This window comes from Tigriopus californicus, chromosome 4 (assembly GCF_007210705.1).
Source record: "Tigriopus californicus strain San Diego chromosome 4, Tcal_SD_v2.1, whole genome shotgun sequence".
Taxonomy (NCBI): domain Eukaryota; kingdom Metazoa; phylum Arthropoda; class Copepoda; order Harpacticoida; family Harpacticidae; genus Tigriopus; species Tigriopus californicus.
This window is the reverse complement of record NC_081443.1, coordinates 5,673,908-5,692,595: the sequence shown is the minus strand read 5'-3', so window position 1 is coordinate 5,692,595 and position 18,688 is coordinate 5,673,908. Positions and strand designations below refer to the sequence as shown.

The window sequence follows — 18,688 nt, the reverse complement described above, 5'->3', positions numbered from 1 at the left end:
GGATCACGACATTCCGAATGAAGGGACAAATGAACAGAGGGAACAACAACGTGGCCGAACTTTGGCCAACAAAGTTCAAGGGGAATGATGTTGATGATGAATGTGAGGAATCAGCCTTTGTATGAGTACTCTGCGTATTGAGTAAGAGATCATGCATCACCAGCACAAGCCAAATCGAATGAGAGTGGAAGGAAAGAAGAGTGAATGAAATAAGACACACACGAACGAATTGGGTGCTCTCTCTTTCGCTCTCCATAGGTCGGTCGGTCGGTCGTTTGGTCTGTGTGTTTGGCTGTCTGTCTCTAATAGTACTATGAGCCTACAGAGACTATGTACAGTAGAACTGTCAATGTCCCCTAGGTTGACTCTCTGCTTTCTTTCATCTTAGATTACATCCCGTGAACAAGATGGACTTTCCCGTCCAACGATTGTGGGTGCGATTTAAAGATTGTATCTGACAACTCCCATTTGGCTCAACAGAGAGAAGGAGTGCACAAGAGAAAGAGAGAGAGAGAGAGAGGGAGAGAAAAAAAATGCCTCATTGCATTTAAATGAGTTGACACTTCATTATGCATGCTCTTGACTCCGGAAAGTGACAAAGTGGCATTAATCTTGTCCGAGAAAAACGACGACAATGACGCCAACAATGGGCTTGAGAAAGTCCCCAACTATCCCTGCTGTATGTGGCATAATAAAGGCCGGCTGTGTATAGGACTGACGACGGAACTCTTGAACAAAAAGGTCTGAATTATCCGCCAATCACGGATCTAATGTCCAATGGGATCGTACACGATGGGGCTACCCGATCGAAGTGGCTAAATCCCAACGGGTATTATTTTTCAATTTCCAAAGACAACAAATTGCTCAGTCTGAGCCATGACAGCTCTATCGAAGCATATGAAAGTGAGCCGTTTTTGCTACTCGTTTCTTGACTTATCTAGGCTTGTCTTGACTGGCGGCCGGCTGGCTGGCTTACACCTTCCTTCATCTCATGCTACATACGACATACGTATAGGAAGAACAGTGGTGTGCGAATGAGAGTTCCTCAACAATGACCAGATGCCAAATAAAAAAAAGGCCCGACAAAGAAAAATGAGTGTTGTCTTGCCCTATGGACGTACTTCATGTCCATGTGTGAATGTATGTTTGTATTGTGGTTAGTGAGGTGTTTGAGTGAATGCTCGTGTTTCGGTGCATGAATTCATAAAACTTGAGGACATGCTCTTGATTGAAGCAAGACAATTGGGTGAAGGGTGCTATGAATGGCTGGCTGGCTGACCGGCCTTTAGACTTTACGAGCGCTGAATTAGAGTAGCAAGTGAGAAAATGTGATCCTCGCTTGGAAATGGAACACAATGAGTCGTTGGGGCTGCTTATGCCTGCTTGTGCCTCGGTTGGGGACTGCCGCCTCAACTCAAAAAAAAAAACACAATCATCTATCAACTTGGACCCACGGCAAAGAATACAAAGATATTTCTGTTTCGACTCCACCGAGTAGCTCTCAACCCTCTGGTATACTGTAACACGAACTTCTAGAAATATGGACTCTGCACGGGCTGGCTCCCCAACACATTTCTCTGCTCTTTTTCTGCCAGTTTTCGAAATGTATCAAAAAGGGAGAAACTTAGATCTTCTCAATTTATCAGCAAATCGAGTTAGTTTGTTCTCATTTATCGGTAAAATGGTTCGTTTCACCGATCTATTGTCCCAAGATTATGCAGCTGACCAAGAACAGGCTGAAAATGTGCATTTGAAGTAGTGATTACGGCAAAACTTCGACTTTATCTCATTAGTACCCTAAGCGTGATTTTGGGCTCAAATTTGGTCAAATCTATGTATTCGACAAGTGCTTATGATCCTATAAAGTGCTAAATTTGAATGAAGGGATTGGTTCAAGAAATACAAAATTTTCCCTTCCGTTCACAGTCCCCACCGCTAGATGTCCAAATGACGGTAGATAAGCTCGACACATCAAGTACTCGTCGCTCACTCTGAGTGCGAATCCGTCCGTCCTGTTCATGCAAGTAGTACATACGTACATATCATCGTATAAGCAAAAGAAATACACGTGTAGTGCCGTGTAGTCAAGTTCTCTCGATTTCCCCTTTAACCGGAGGACGAAAGGAGATTTCCGAAATGTCATTGGAACTCTCGCACACACACGTCATGACCAAAATCTCGTCGGGACCTCAAACCATTGATTGGAGGAGGGTCTAGTTGCGTGATGGCCATAAGGAAAACGCGACCATTTTGTCGCTTGATGTGGTGGAGCTAGCGAGAGGTTTGATTATGCAGTCTCCGAGAAGATGTAGGATTGGGCGATTGCGAAATGGGGGTGGATGACCAAGATATTGGCTGAGGTGGTGTTGCTGTTGCTGCTGTTTCTTGCTACTGTTTGTGAGCGGGTGACGGCCCGCTTGTCTCCGTTTTGCAAGTCACCCAAAGTTCAGGAGGAGGAATCCAATTGAGTCTCAAATTGATAAATGTTCAAGAAGTTCTGTTCGCTTGGTTGAAACTAGCAACACAGCGTATCCAATCGACTTGGAAAAGAGAATAAATGTTGTGTTTATGCCTTCGTTAAAAGACAATAAAATAGAGTCGCCAGTCATGGCCCTTATTACTACTTTGCTGCGACGGACAATAATGTCAAGTTCTTTGAGGAGTTGAAATCAGATTTGCCTTGATTGAATGGGCATAAATAGGGGTATAAAACGACGATTGCAACTAGCATCCAGCTACATACATACAGCACAGGGTAAAACCAGTGGCAACCAGGAATCTGATTGGAACCTGAGCTGAATCCTCAGCCTCGAGCTATTGTGGTCTTGGAATCCACCATACCATAAGCGATTGATGATTGAAAAATGCGGTCAAGCCCTCCTGGCATGATTTCTTGGACTATTTACAATGCGGCATGCAATTGAAATGCACTTTTTGTACTCCCGAGCACAGACGTCGTTCGATTGAACGACCAAACCATAGAGACGATTTTCGAGCTCATCACAAAGACCGATATCCATTTTGATTTGAAGGCCACCTGGTTTCAATCGCCTCATTGTGGGCAAATTGACCACATCGCAAAATGGAACGACCAGGAATGCATTATTCCAAAGAAACATATTTTTTTTGTAGAAGGAACTCTGTTGCAATTCCTTCACTGCACAAATGCCATCTTTACGGGAGCACGTTAGTGCCAAGGTTGAGTTTGCGATTGGTAGAAATTCGTTTGTTCCACATCGGTCCCTCATCTTGGGAGGATATGCTGTATGTTCATTTACACGAAGCTCTGAAGCCAGAAGAATGTGGCCCTGATTGCGTTTGTCGCTCGAATTGTACTTTTCATGAAGATGTGGACAATTTTCTTCCCAGCCGGGTTCGTTACATGACAGATAATTGATTTCCAGAACAACACTTGAATCCTGCAATGCCACAATCCTGCCGGCTTTTGCCCAGTTTTCCTCGGTGACCACGGACCGCTCCATCCAGCAGTCCAGATTCTCGTCACTTCATCTTCATATGAGATTGATGGGCATCGGAGCAATGCTCAAAACTGGAGCACAGCCCATCATCATCATCGTCCCTCCCATGATACAACCTGAAATGTGAGTTTCGAGCGAGCGAGTGAAAGGAGAGCGGCGACTCTCCCAATCAACTTTAGCAGGAGAATCATTGTGTTCGAGTGCATTCACAGCTCAACGCATGGATAAGCTGATTTGTTGACGAGAATTCAAAGACAACAACAACAACAACGACGACGACGACGACGACGAGAAAGGAAACCAAGGCTTGGAAAATGTCTCCCTTATGTCTATTATGGAGTGAGGGGTCAGTGAAGAAATGCTTGGCATATCCTGGGGATTTCTACGAGTTGCCTGCCTCCTCAGTCCTTCCTCACTGACCAGCCAACCCTCAATCGTTGGTACCAAAATGTGTTCGCTTCCAAAGTCTGGCTGGCTACCGGGACGGACAGCTCTGTTATCGATACGAACATGCTACTTCAAGCTATCAGTGTGTAGTTTAAGTAAAGGTCTGTTAGAATACTTAAGCTCAACTGAATGCTCTCAAGATGTACTTGAGAAACGAGAGAGACGCAAAGGTGCGGATAATACTACGTGTTACACTTTGGTGATTGATCTGAATGTGACACGTCAGCTCAAAGTGACTTGAATGTGATCCTAATGAACGATTGCTTTGTGAGAAACAACTCAATTCGACCGAGATCCAGCTCACACAATTGACTGTACTCTGACTTCAAGGGCTAACGTTTCAACGTCTTGACCAAGTACAATTCAATCTATTCATGACAATTTACACACTCCTCCCAGTTTCGGTTATCTAATGAAAAAAAAAGAGTTGGCACCGAGAACCAACATTCGGGTCGGGTTGGCTTTGGTGAATTTTTCACCCGGTTTGCTTCCAAGTCACCACTCAATGTCTTGGATGTGGTACTGAACATGACGAATTAAGACTACCAATGCATTGCGACACAAGTAAAACGTGTCCACTTGAGAGCCATGAACATAGGTATACGTATACATGGTAGATACTGTATACTGCCTTGAAACTTCCCTCGTTCCATGGGCAGCGCACTCGGGTCTGAATTTTGATAGCCTGACGTGCATCAAGCGTTATTTCAAGCGATCTTTCTCTCAATGGTTTTGGTTTTCTTTGCCAGCCACTTGGTCGCACACACTAGAGGCCATAAATGTGATAAATGGGCGTAAATATCATGGCCAATCTCCCTGACTACATGATGGCATAATATCCCATTTCGCATATATGAGAATTCTCTGATTGTAGAACACGTACAACGAATGGATCAACTCCAAGTGGCTTGAGCGAATGATAAATAATCATAGTAAGCACAATGAAGGTAGCAGAGCACGTGATTAGCCACCTCAAATGAGGACGAGGAGGCATTTGTATTGTGCCATATGGAAAAGAAACTTTGCGCCAATAATGGCCAATGTCAATCTTGAATTCCATACCCTTCCGTACTTAGTGAGTGAACGAACAAACGAACGAACGAACGAAACCAACGCACGAACAATGTTTTACAAGTATTCCCACCACGGGCATGAAGCATCCATGAAATGGTGGATGGTGTGCCATATCGGTTGGCTTGTTGGCCTGAACCTCTAAGGGCGGTGGTGGTGGTGTCGAGACTTCTCGTCGTTCATACGTTTGATGGGGTGAATTGCCCGGTGGTCAAAGCGGAAAAGCCTGGGAACCAATACGAGCACTGGTGGGCCCAAGACACTACTTGTAATAAATACCGATCGCAAGAATAATGACCCAATAGCCAGCTCGATCGACTACGACAGCAGGGCTCTCTCAAGGTGGTGCACCTCCTTAAGTGTACAACATTTTTGGACATGCTCTCAAAAGGTGTGTTGGACCATCACTGTGGTAATTACCATTCAGAGATATTATTGAGAAGGCAGGTGGGTGGTTTTGGATTTCATTCGGACAAGGCTTGTTCTCGGGGTTGCCAGGTATATTCGACCTGAGACGATGGGTTCCTTCAATAGGCTTATCAATTTATAACAGTGCTTTGCCGGAGAATGTCTCCCACTATCTTGAATGAAGTATTCAAGGCAATGCAAATACTTGAGAAGTGTCGATGGTAATCGTCGGTCGTCTCCCTTAAGAGGCTCAAATCAGCCAGGTCTGAAGCCCGTTGGAAGTGGGAAATGCTTGCTTGCTTGCTTGCTTGCTTACTTGCTTATTTAGGATGGCGTAAACTCATGATGCAGTACAACTAGTTCTAGAATAGCCAGGACAAGAAAATGCTGCTGAAGTAGTAGTTAGTGATGAATCCTGCATGGGCGTTCTGATACAGGATCAAGATAGGGTTTATGGGAGGCATGAAAATAGTCCCATCGACTCTCAACGTTCCCACCGGTTAAAGCTCCACCACCGGTCAAAGTGGTTGACAGCACTCGTTTTGCATTGGGTAACTCGAGCAAGATTCTTTACCCCTTTTGACTGATTTGAGCAAAATGACTCGCCACGTTTGGTGGGATCGAAATTTTATTGGGGTGTCCAATATTTCGTTTGTCGTTGGGAAAGACCTATCTATGTATGTATCATAGTTACGAGGCTTGGTGGGGCAATATTGCACCAGACACCAGATCGTTGTCAAGCATTGTTAAGGTTGCGCTTCATGCGCTTTTTGTCATGTTTCCTAACTTTATGGCTCATCGTTTTCCCCTTTCATCCCCGTCCTCAAAGCCAAACTTTCCGCTTTGTCGCCTTTTCTTAAACTGATTAAGCCCAACGCCATTGACCACCAGGGTGCTCAGTAGAAGGCTCCAAGTGTCTTTTGGGTTGCATAAACACATGCTACAACTACAGGCAAGTAATAAATAGAAGGCAGGCTTAAATAGAGGTAAAGCTTTTATCACTATTTCAAGTTGTCATTGAACCGATTGCACCAAACAGTATGACGTGGATTTTAGGAACACAAACTGTCAAGATTCTGTCTCCCTGGGGGTGAAACAAGTCGATTGGGCTGCAAGGAAAGGATGGCCCGATAAACGGATGGATAGATAGAAGGGCAAATGGATGGATGGATGGATGGACGGGGAGATGCATTGGCTCGAAAGACTTCTCAGGCCAATGGGACTCGCATTCCTTCAGGCTGAGCTCCCTAAAATAGGTTTTTAATCCAAGACATCTTTACAAGCGGTCAATCAGAGTGTGTTTCAGCCTGCCGAGAGGCGTGCAATAAAACAATTAATCACAACACCCAAGCTCAACGATGACCGTGAGGACGACGAGGAGGAGCTCAATGGCTTGAGCACCAGTTATTCAAACCAGGCGGATACTTGGACGACAATAACGACAATGAGATCACCAAAATCTGGAGAGCTTCGCCTATGCTCACCATCTTAATACACAGACGGCCAGTGAGGATGTGTTGCAAGCACCAGAAAAGAGCGAATAGGCACCCATATTGGGGAGCTAGAAAATCACGAACTTTCTTCAGGCTATTAGAGAATGTTTCTAAGGCTCATTGACTCATCCTGAACTCGAGTAATCTCTCCTTGAAGAGGGCCCTCCCAACCAGAGTTTGAAATGGCATTACTTTGGAATCCTAGGTTTGCCTGTCGGGCCACGCTTGAAAGAAGAACATTACTCAGCTTGAAACCGATCAGTTGTTGGAGATTTTGCTGATGTTGTTGTTGTTGTTGTTGCCGTTATGTGAGCAGTAGCACCCGGTCGGTTCCTAAGCCTACTGCCTTCTGTGCTATACTGTATGTGCGGCAAGCCACTTCAAGCTCGTCTCATCCTGAGGAGGCGGTTTATATGAGAAAAGAAAGACATATAATGTCCATAGGGTCATGTCAGAAATCGAGCAGATGTACAGAGTTGGGACAGACCCCTGATCTGACTGACCAGTCACTGACTAACTGACTCGCTCGCTCACTCACTCACTCAACACTAGCAGGCGGTAGGCAGGCTGAGGACTCGCCATAAGTGCTAAGTTTAAATTTGGCCACCAGCTCGACCAATAAATGCTGCATATTGTGCAAGGAGAAAAGAGGATAGTAATGAGTGCCAGAAGCTCCAATCTGATGCTCTTCCTCGGTTCAGAAATTTCGCATAACCTTCAGACCAGCTCATAGTCTCGTCGTTGCTCTTTCGTTCAATCCCGGCTTCATCAATGTTCTTGTTTTCTTTCTTGTTCTTACTCTTCTTACTCTTCTTCATTGCTTGAGCCAAAATTAATGGCCAGACAGATCTTGGCCACTGCCAACTCCACAACGATCTTGGAGCAGTTGGTTGGACTGTCAATCCACTCTTGTGTCCCCTGGACAAACGACGAATTCCAAGTACATTCATGATGACCATGAACAGGGAGGTGTTTGCTCAACTACTTGGCTTGAACTACAAACTACGAGAATATGACTACGTCCCAATGATCTGTGTCAATCTTAATTGGCACATAAAAGCGCTTTCAGGATTCAAGCCAGACCCTTCCTTCGGCTCAAGTGATCATCATGCTTGGGATCAAGGGCAAGTGGGCTTGAAGGTTCATTCTTTTTTTTCTGGCCCCGACAAAGTCCTTATCTGTCTCCTCATTAGCCTGGCTATAAATAAGTCACTTTTCACTCAGCCCCCTGAGAAAAAAAGCAACTTAGAATCCTTTGGAAGCCAAACAACTGGAGAGTGTTCTTGGAAAAAAAAGATGACAACTCTATTGGAAGGCTCAAATTGGACTAACATGCAAAATTACAGCCTGAGCATTGGAAAATTCAGTCGTGATGGTCCTAATATTACTATCCGGTCCTATACGGTAGGAGGTGGAAAGTAGATTTATCAGTTGCGATTAAATGATTAAATTACGAAGGAAATCCAAGCCAAGTGTGGACTGCATTGTTTTAATCTATCGTTTGTACGAGACAAGAATAACATGATGGCTCATGTTTCCTTCAAGTTGGCCGACAAAAAAGTCGCGAGGAAACTCGAGTACCTTTGCTCCATTTCCTCTGATGACAGATGAAGTCATCGGGTAAGGCAGAGAAAAGAATGACCATCGCCATTGCACAGGGTTCTCAAGGTTAACAATCCGAATAAAGGTTCAAATTCACATCTCTTAGTAACAAAGTATGGACAGGACAGGCTCAATTTCGTCTTCGATTATGTTTGACGTGTGCAAGGTTCCTCTGAAGTGAGGAGGTTCGATTCAGCAGACACTCGAAGTTTTGTGGGATCGCCTTAACGAGCTCGTGGATCGGCGAAATTAAAAAACAAAGCGACACGACCGGTATGATAACGCCAAAGATGATGGTAGTACTAATGGTGATGCTCTTACCCCTCTTTTGCATAAAAGCGAATAGGTCATCGAGAAAGTCCTTTCTCTTTGAATCGTCTGATAGCTCGTATAACTGAAAGAAAAACAAAGAGAGAGACCTGTATCATAAAAACGGTTTGAATTCTTAATTCTCATGATAGCTAAGGACCGACAGGATGCTTAGGTATACCCACTGTACGTATAGTAGGTCGTCGTCCATGTATTGTATCGCCCCATAAGGGGAAGAAGAAACGAAGCAACGATGTGGACGACGATAATCATGTCTGCTGCATACCAGCTAGCTAGTTAGCTAGCTAGCACATACGTGGTTGAAAAGTGCTGCTACTCCAAAGGGTTAAGTATGTGATGAGATTGATTGGAGTGCTGAGAGTGAGAAACAAGGCGAGCTTTGTTTGCTGCTCCATTCAAGAAGACGACGAGTCGCACCGTTGTTCGTCGTCGCTTTGATCATGATTGGACGATTATTGAAGACAAAGGGCCTCATTTAAGCACCTTCTTTGAGTATTATAAATGAGGCTAGAGTCGGGAATCATTCTCGAAGGCGGAATATTTAGACCCAACCAGGTCTCATCCCGTCGAATCATCTCCTTACATACGATATGTTTGACGCCGTATCAAGCATCAGAAAGAATCCCCAATCAGAAATCCACCCGGATGGTGCGAACCAAACCGCGCCACGCTTCAAGTCAATCATCCCATGCCACATCCATACCAATTGGGCAGACAAGACATCCCATAGCAACGGTTCATCGTGCCATTCTCATCCACCACAAATCCCATTTCAATATGGTTGGATTGATTCTCTTTTTTTGGTCCTCCGAGGGGTGGAGGGGGGAAGTAAGACTCAAACTTAACTGAGTAGAGGGAGGGCTTCCAACATTTGCTGGTGGTAACTTTCTGCATATCGTTGTCGAGTATCTATAATCTGCCCATATTCAGAGTACAAGAACAGGAGAGGCCAAGGCAAAGAGAAGGGAGAGCAATCTCCACCAAAGCTGGGTCATATCGAATCGTGCCATGGCGATCCCATTGATATGCATTGGCACTTTTTCTAATACAGTGCATATACAAGGCGAGCCTGCCACCAAGCTGAACAGCGACACACCAAGCTACCCGTTACGTATGTACGTTCGAACATCTAGTACCAGCGTATCAGTAAAACCTTCCTGGAGCAATGGGAAAGAGTCCACAATACATTTCTGGTCCCCAACCTCTGATTGCACCAATGCGCTGCTGAATGCTAATACGACGGAGAAAACAACAACAACAACAAAAATAGCAGCAGCAAACAGGCATATACAGCACCTACTTTGAACCTAGATATTGATGATAAAGTGGGCTTGCATGGCCAGAAAGAAAATGAGTCGACTCTTTCCCCCTCTCATATCCCACATCTTCCCATCCCATGCTCCAGTACTTTGACAACGTAGGGCCAAATGCGATCGGCACGGAGTGCATGATTTTAATAAACCAGAGCAACAATATGGCAGGCCAATCCAAGGGCCAGACGAAGAGGATCGTCGCCCTGAATCGCCTCCCATCTGACACTGGCATGATTTGATATGAGTATGGCGATCAAAACAGCTCCCCTCCAATCGAGTGGACTTCTACAATCCATAGGCTGGAGGAAATAACCACTCTGATCCTCAACTGCCTGCTCACCCAAGGATCGAGCGAACGAGACCCGAAATCGAGTCCGTCCCTGCGTGTATGCGTGCGTGCATGTACTATGTGTGGGAGAGCGTCGATCCGGTCGACAAGGGGTGCTTGTAAGCAAACATCCCGCAGAAAGAGAAGAGAGAGAAGGCGAAGAGCTCCTCGACTGCTACGATTAAGCTCGTAAGGAGGGAGCTTGATGGAGGTGGTGATGCTGAGGGCACTTTATATCAACGCCTATCAAGTGGGGCCAGGAGGCTCGTGATTGGTCAGAAGGCTCGAATCAAACGACATCAAATCGAGCGAGGGGAGGGGACTGACATGTTTGGAGGGCGACTACAGAGCGGGTTGAACTCGACACGAGGTAGGCAAGTCCATGATGGATTGAGGAGGATCGGGGGCCCTCGTGGGGGTAGCAGCCAAGCATTCTGGACGTACTTTTCCATATTTGTTGGGCAACAAAGGATACAAAGCGGCTGTGTCCACAAAAGCACTTCAATAAATTTGCCTCCCAACCGAGGCCCATTTTCTTTGGTATTCAACATGAAAACCATAAAGACAAAGCTAAAAACCATCTATCTTGCGGCTTGGAAGTCCTCTAAATGTGGTGTTATTTCAACTACCGAGAAAAGCCTTCGAGGTGTATTTGTGTGTATGTGTGCTTATGTGGATATGGGAGGATAATTCCAGCACATGTCGGCTTCCACCCGGCATTCATGGGTTTGTGAGGTTGACCAAGTAGCCCAATCCGCTCACTGTCCTACTCCTCTAATAACGTGTATAAGCTTGACGTGCCTGTCAAAAACGCCCCTGGAGAGGAAGCTCCTATTCCGAATACCCACTTGTACTGAGCATCAACGTACACACACACACACACGCACGTACACTAGACACAAAAAAGTGGCATCTTCCCTACGTCTCCCGTCCAAGCTCTGTTTATTCGCATCATCAAGGCATTATTAAATGAGAAAAAAACGGGAGGGCCACTAACATACTCAAAACAATTCGAGCGTCCCTTCAGGCTCATGAGGAGTGTTCTCAAAGTGTTGTTTCTATTTTCAAGATAAAGCCTCCACGCTGCTTCGTCTCCGCCAGCTAAGCCAGGTCAGACGACTCATGAGGCACATGACGTACGTGTTAGTCCACTTCTAGTGGGCGCTACCATTCTCGGGGTTCGCAAACCTAGGAAAGTTAGACTAGACACATGAGGGGTAAAGCAACCCAAAAAAAGCAGCCAACAGAGGCTCTTACGGACACCACTCCATCTAGCTACTGCCTGTGCTCCTATTATTACCTATGATGGACAAGACAATTTTTGCTAAAAATCTGCCACAGGGAATGGCAAGCAATCCCAATTATGGTTTAGCCCTTGTGCAAGTTACTCCCGTGGCACACCAATTCAAGTGCCTCGGACGTTCTACGTACAGTGAGTATGTACTGTATGTCGTGTAACCGTTTATGAATCGTTGGGACTTGGATGAACACGGCATTTTTTCAGGGGCTTAAAAGTAAACCAGCCAGCCAGCCAGCCAGCCAGCCAGCCAGCCAGCCAGCCAACCCATCATGCCCCATGACTGAGCCTCAGTTTCTTTTCCTCCCGTTTGAAGGGACGCCTGGGACGCTTCATAATCAGCCGAAGGATATTCCACAGTCCACAGTATCAACCATGTCAAATTTCATAGAGACGAAAGGAAATTGATTCCGACCCAACCAGGTCATTAATCCGTCTACCAGACAATTTCAGCATTATGTTCTGTCTCTCGAATATTTGGGAAGGGTTTTATTCTATAAATCTCTCGTAACTAGAGCCATCCTGAGTCCTGTCGACAGCTTGAATCATCAATGACGAGCTGTCGACGAGGCCAGCCAACGAGGGGGACTCGAGATACGGGATTGACGGCTTCATTCCTTTTCATTGTCACGTGGGCACGGCTGGGCCATGGGGCTCTCACACGTTAGGTATTTCTCGATCCAGAAATCAGTGGTCCATGAGAGTCCAGCTGAGGGAATCAGACACAACAAAAACGACATCACTCTCGAATTACTCTTCATTTGAATATGAGAAAATTAACCTAATCAATCCGTCTTGTTCTTTTCGTCTTTAACCTCATAACAACGTCTACTGTGTACAAAGATTTACGTTCTTTCTGTAGTTTATATTTCTTCGACTTTGTTCAGTCCGGAGGGTGCCTTGTCAAGTCAATGATCGAGAGTAACGACGGGTACCGGGCCTTGGGAGTCAGGAGTGCCATCCACTGCCTGGTCGGGACCCAGGCAGTGGATGGCACTCTCGGCTTCATTTCCTGTGTTGCCTCATGAAGCTAATGTAAGGATATGTGTTGATGGAAAAGGAAAGAACAGAGATTGATGGTCTATTTCGGACAAATTATGTTCAATCCTTTTCTCGGCCAACTCTGGGAAATGACTTACAGTGAGTGGATGCACTGTGCACAGTCTGCACCACACGATGTGCATAGATGTGCTCGCTATATGTATGCACTGATACTCCTTGCACTAAGTTTGTAAGGTTTGCAGAAAATCTTATTCTCCTCATTGGAACACTCGTGTCGGAGGATCTCAGGTCAAAACGGCACTTCGTCATTAGAAAGGAAACTCTTTCAAATCCCGGGTTTGGCAGACCTTTCTTGGAGGTATTGCCTCCAAATAAGAGTGTAAATCTGCTTCTTTCATCCGCGTTCCATTAGAAGATCCATCTAAGCCGAAGAAAAGCCATTACGTTTTCGTATTGAAGGCTTTTTGTGCCATCTTCTCAAAACCAGGGCCGGGCATCTCATCCCAAATTGAGGCTCAGCCAAAGGGAACGATTCCAAAGTGAGTTGGATACTGCTCTCAACATGTGGAAGATACCCCAAGAAAGCTCGACACCATGAAAACGACGATTCAATGGAAAATGACAAAAATGCGTCTGAAAAGGACTATTTGACTTGAAATATTGGAGCGAGTCCAAAACCCATATTGACTTTTTTCAACCAAGAGGTAACATATTGGCACCAATATGTGTAAGCAAATTTTCCTTGAAGCTATTACGGTAGACTAAGGTCACTTCCTGGCTCCATTCGAAATGTACAGTGTATGTCTCCTTTCCACCCATCTCAGTTTTCCTTGTTTCTAACAAAAGCACTAGGGCATTGGTCGCCGCTCATTGCTCCGACAGCTCAAACAACTATCAGGTCTCTCAGTGAAGAGCGGCAGTCCCCCATCTAGTGGAGTATGTATACTCGAGGATAGATTGTTGGAAACTAAATCCTCATGCTGGCCATGTTCATCCTTTTCTTGTGCGACTTCATAGTTGTGCAGGTAGATTGGATTTGTTCCCGTTGTTCCCAATTCCCAGCCTCCACTTCTGGGAGCTTAATCTAAAAAAAGGTCCCTGGAAAAAGTTTGCCATTGAGAGGAAGGCAATACCTGCGAGTGCCTTCCTTGTTCTCGGCTGATCTGGTTCTACCGTTCCATTAAGTTTCATATTGGACTGAAGACGACGCCACCTTCGCCTGAGAGTGTAAATTCGTATACTCGTCGACTTGGCTCTGAGAATCTTTTTGGTACTCAACTGATGAAGAAGCTTTTTAATGCTATTAGTCAGACTGTTGTTTGCTCGCGAAGACGATAAGTACATACCACCTCGTGGCAAACATAGGCACACACACACACAAATCCCGACCATCAGGGCACTTTTTCGTCGGGGGAACCGCACACGCACGCACTCACTCACTCAGTAACTCATCATATAGTAAGAGTAGGGTGGTTTAACCTAATTTGAGGGACTGGCGTGGAACGTGAAAGGTTCTCAAGCAAACTCTGATTCGGCGGAGGAAAATATGAAGAAGACATCAAATCAAGAATTGGAGAGATCACCCATGCGTGATAATCACTAGGTTCTTCTATTTCGACAAATCCGAAATAATCTTGGTTTTTCCATTCTTTGAGAAAGAAAAGCTCCCTCACGACAAAAGAACCGGACAAAAACCTCCTCCACTGACCACATTTTTAGCAGCCTGCCGAGCGAGCAGCCGTTTCCCGAACGAACCGCTGTCTTTTTTAAAATGTTTTCCACCCGCCATTGCCAATATCAGATGTAGTAGGTATCCTGTACGTAGTACGAGTGTTGAACCTCCCCTTCCTCTGTTGGTAAACTCAAACGCAAACACACACTAGTACATCTGAAGAATCCCGATTGGAAATCCAAAGACATGCGATTCTCAACTGATATGATGAATCGATAAACCATGGGTAGAGGTGACCTCCCCTGTACCCCATCCATTTTCCTTTGCTCTGAATCTGGGTGGGTTGGTGGGTAGGTATGCTCGTCTCCGAAAGCGCGTTTGTTTCTCTGACTGACTCATGGCTGGGCGGGATTTGGGCATTTCTTTCTGTTTGAGTTTCCAACGGCGACATCATGCAAGCTTGTAATTAATAGCCGCAACATCGTGGGGAAGCCGGAGGAGTATGACAAGGAAAGACGAGAATAAGCCACAACTCAGAGCCACCCTACCCACAAACCATCGAGGGAGTATGGGTTTTCAATCTGTGTAATACCTTACTACCAATCCTGGGATGGTTTGTTGTTCTCGTGGCTTGGATGTCATGTCTTGTCCAGTCAGTCAGTCAGTCAGTCAGTCAGTCAACGGAAAAAAGCGACTCGCTCCTTATGATGGAGTTTCTACCCTCGGGTCGGTCGAAGTAAGTTTGCGGAATTGTCTCCAAACTTTCCCACTGGCCCTCGTGGCCTCTTCATTCCTGTGCCTTTGGGCCACTCGAATTAGATCGAAAATCTGAACAATACATCAAGTGGAAGAATGCGGAGCATGATATGGAGCTCCTACTGCCTGCCTGCACGTTCATCCGTGGCCAAGGTGAATGAAGTGGCTACTTAAAGCACGTACGTATGCGCAGGTCGACTGCTTCTGATATGGACAGAGAAACCGATGGCAATTCATCTCGTCCAAAACTTGAACTACCGCGCATACTTTCTTGTGACGCTAGCTACTCTCTTCCTACTGTATGTATTTACACATTAACTGCATCGAGGAGCAGGCCCAAAGACAAGGACGGAGGAAGAGCCCTATTTCATTTACATTGTACATATACCGCACATACTTACACTATGTATAGCCATGACAAGACAGGCCGTTTCCCCCTTGATTGAGTCCAGCACTGTCCAAAATAGTTGTCAGCGGCATTCAAAGAAAGATTTGAATGCAATGGCGTGTCAACACAATGGACCATTCCATCTCCAACTGCTGGCGAGATGTAGGCATACTATATACGTAGTGTATTTCTGGGCGGGTGAGCGATCTGCGCTACCCAACAAACAAAAGTGGACAGGAATCTGAAATTAGGCCATTGTTGTCTGTCCAATGATCTTGGTGCTTTCATCTCAGTGAATGAACACCTAAGACAGTTGATTGGGCGAACAATGTCCTATGAGATCACTTCGCTTATATGCAGTACCTCGCTGCAACCCAAACTCTATTACGTACAAGTAGTACGTGCAAACGATATCGAATCTGGCGTACGCATATTGTCAGCCAGCCACCATGAGATGACAAGATGCCTGGATCTCATTGACTTTACACAAATATGTGGGCCATCGTGGGCCGTTCTCTGCCCATTGACTTAAGTATTACGAACCCCAAGAAGAGGCATCGTGAACTTGGGCGAGCGAATGAGTGAGTGAGTGAGTGAGTGAGTGAGTGAGTGAGTGAGTGAGTGAGTGAGTGAGTGAGTGCTCTTTAGATTGGGAAAGATTGAGCGTGCCCTGAAGGTAGATTTCCATTTTTCACTCATTTAACAGACCTCTGATTTGCATTCATCTCTCAAGGAGGGAGATATAAACAATTAGAACAGGTTTTCTTTAAGGGACGAACGAGAGCAAGAAAGGAGCAACGACACATGGATAGATAATAAGGAGGGATGAAGGAAGGGGGGGGGGAAGAATGATTATCGATTTGAATCTTAACGAGATATTTCCACGACTCTTGAGAACGACAAATAGTCTTTCCACACATACGAGAGAAAAAATTCACCTTTGTCAAGCTCACCGAGTGCTAACAAAAATAATTGACTGGCACATCTCCTCCCATAAGTCTTTACGGCGATGAAAATGTGAATCAAGTGCGAATAGACACTGCCAAGACATAAAGGAGCTTCACTTCGTTGTAGTAATTTCTTGTACGCTAGCCCCGACCTACTTACTAATGGCAACTGAAAATATTAGGGGCCCAGGAGATCGCTCAAGGCCCTGGAGGATTCCATCCCAAGATAGATGACAATATCCGATGAGACTTCTAATATTTGGCATCGCTCCAGTAGATATGACATGGATTGTTGATTGGATGTGAGGCATTAGCACAACAAAGTACTCGGAGATTACCAAAGCATTCATTTCCTAGATCTGCCTAAGCATCTTCGGGATTGATGTGCAGCACCTAAGCATCTGAGGGGGTCAAGACATAAGGCTCAATTTTCGTCGGACTTCTTGAACGTGTGACGATCGAACATGTAGAAGGAATCGTGTGTGGACGTGTACTTTGCACATGGAATGACAAACGACGTGCCTTCACTATTGTGTCAACCTGGACACCACACTTGGCTAAACGCACCATGCCAAGCACCTCAATATATGTACATGGATGTTATGCTGAACATGGACATAAGCATACATTGCAAGCATACATCGTACCCTATACAATAAAGGTCTACCGCGTCTCATTCAGACCACCTAACCCTCAAAAAATGCTGGCTGCTGGCCATACCTTACGAGTACTTTCTTCTCGTTTTTTGCTGCACCAATAACAACAACAACAACAACATCGTGGTAGTTTCAAGTGAATGTTTGCGGTCATGTTGACCCGAGGTAATTTTGGTCAATTAATTTCTTCCAAAAAGACAACGACGTTTATTTTAGCATCGTTCTCCAAAGAAATGCATCTTAGCACGAGCTAATCCCTACTTGAAGAACGGCACCGCTTGGATGGCGCACATTATTGTCGCATATTTTGACGAAATGCACAAAGCCTGTTTTTGCAGAACCAGAAATTGAAAGTGGAAAAAACGTCAGGGCGATCTAGACGAAAGTAAACGGAAGATAATTGTCAAAGAGAGCTACACCCAAAGAAGTGCCAAAACGTTCAGACCTAAGGTTTTCAAGTGCACAGGAACATCTCAGCCAAAACATTTGGTTTGATCCCCGCCCACCGAGACAACTAAAGTCAACCCAAGACCACACTTATCTCCGAGTAGATCTCTTCGAGATCAAAGAGGCATGAATGCGAGGATGCAAGTTGAGTCTAGTTATTCGCCGACATTTAGCGAGTCCCCCACCCGAAACACCCTTTGCGTAGTGATGAGGAGGTAGGCAGCTCTCCTCTTTCTCTCTCTAGTACACACATACATACATACATACTAGCTAGGTACGTACTGTACAGGTAAGCTGTGGTGAGGTTGGCTCTGGCTTATTACGAGTAACGATGTAACTATTAACAACACCCATTAAAACATTCAGTTGTCTGGCATGATGGGGCGGAGACTCAACTAAAATGCACTTAATACTGCTTTACAGCAACATGAAACAACAACAACACAACACTACTACTACTACTACTACTAACTACTAACTAACTACTATGGCAAAACAACACTCGGGGATAGACAAAATTTGCAATTTGCAGCATTATCCCAACAGTTTGCGTCTCCTTCAGGTCCATCTCCCTCATCCCGCCCTCTCAAGTGCCAATCTATCCAGAGGACCACGTTGAACCCCTCTCCTCATCCTTGTCTTTACGTTAGTAACTGCATGTTTCACATCCCACCCATTTCCTGACGATCCAGAGTGTCAAGGGCTCGGTTGATCTCAGGGTGGTTGTTCTCCTAATTTGGCATGGAATGGAATGCAGATTCGAGAGGTGATAGATGGGCAAAATAATGATTTCCAACGTAAAGTGCCCAATGTCGATTCCACAATTGATTTATTGACATGCTGAGCAATTAACTCTCTACCCGTTCTGCTGGGCAAAGGGAAATTCGAGCCGCACAGCAGGCACACACGCACGCACATATCACTTCCAACAAGCGAAAGAATAGGCAGCACCACGTCGTTCATAATATATAGCAAGGTTAGGACAAGTCTGCCGAGGTCGTATTTGGGGAATGAGCTATTTTTTCCGGACAATTTCATCTTCACTATCAACA

At 45.3% G+C, this 18,688-nt stretch overlaps 1 protein-coding gene across 1 annotated transcript in view; it reads right to left on the bottom strand.

The window, feature by feature from the left end:
- Positions 1–18,688, bottom strand: part of LOC131879130 (protein dead ringer homolog) — a 48,087-nt gene that overhangs the window by 14,003 nt on the left and 15,396 nt on the right. Inside the window, exon 4 of the mRNA XM_059225360.1 lies at positions 8,822–8,894. Coding sequence (XP_059081343.1) covers positions 8,822–8,894 — 73 coding nt within the window. The remainder of the gene's footprint in view (positions 1–8,821; positions 8,895–18,688) is intronic.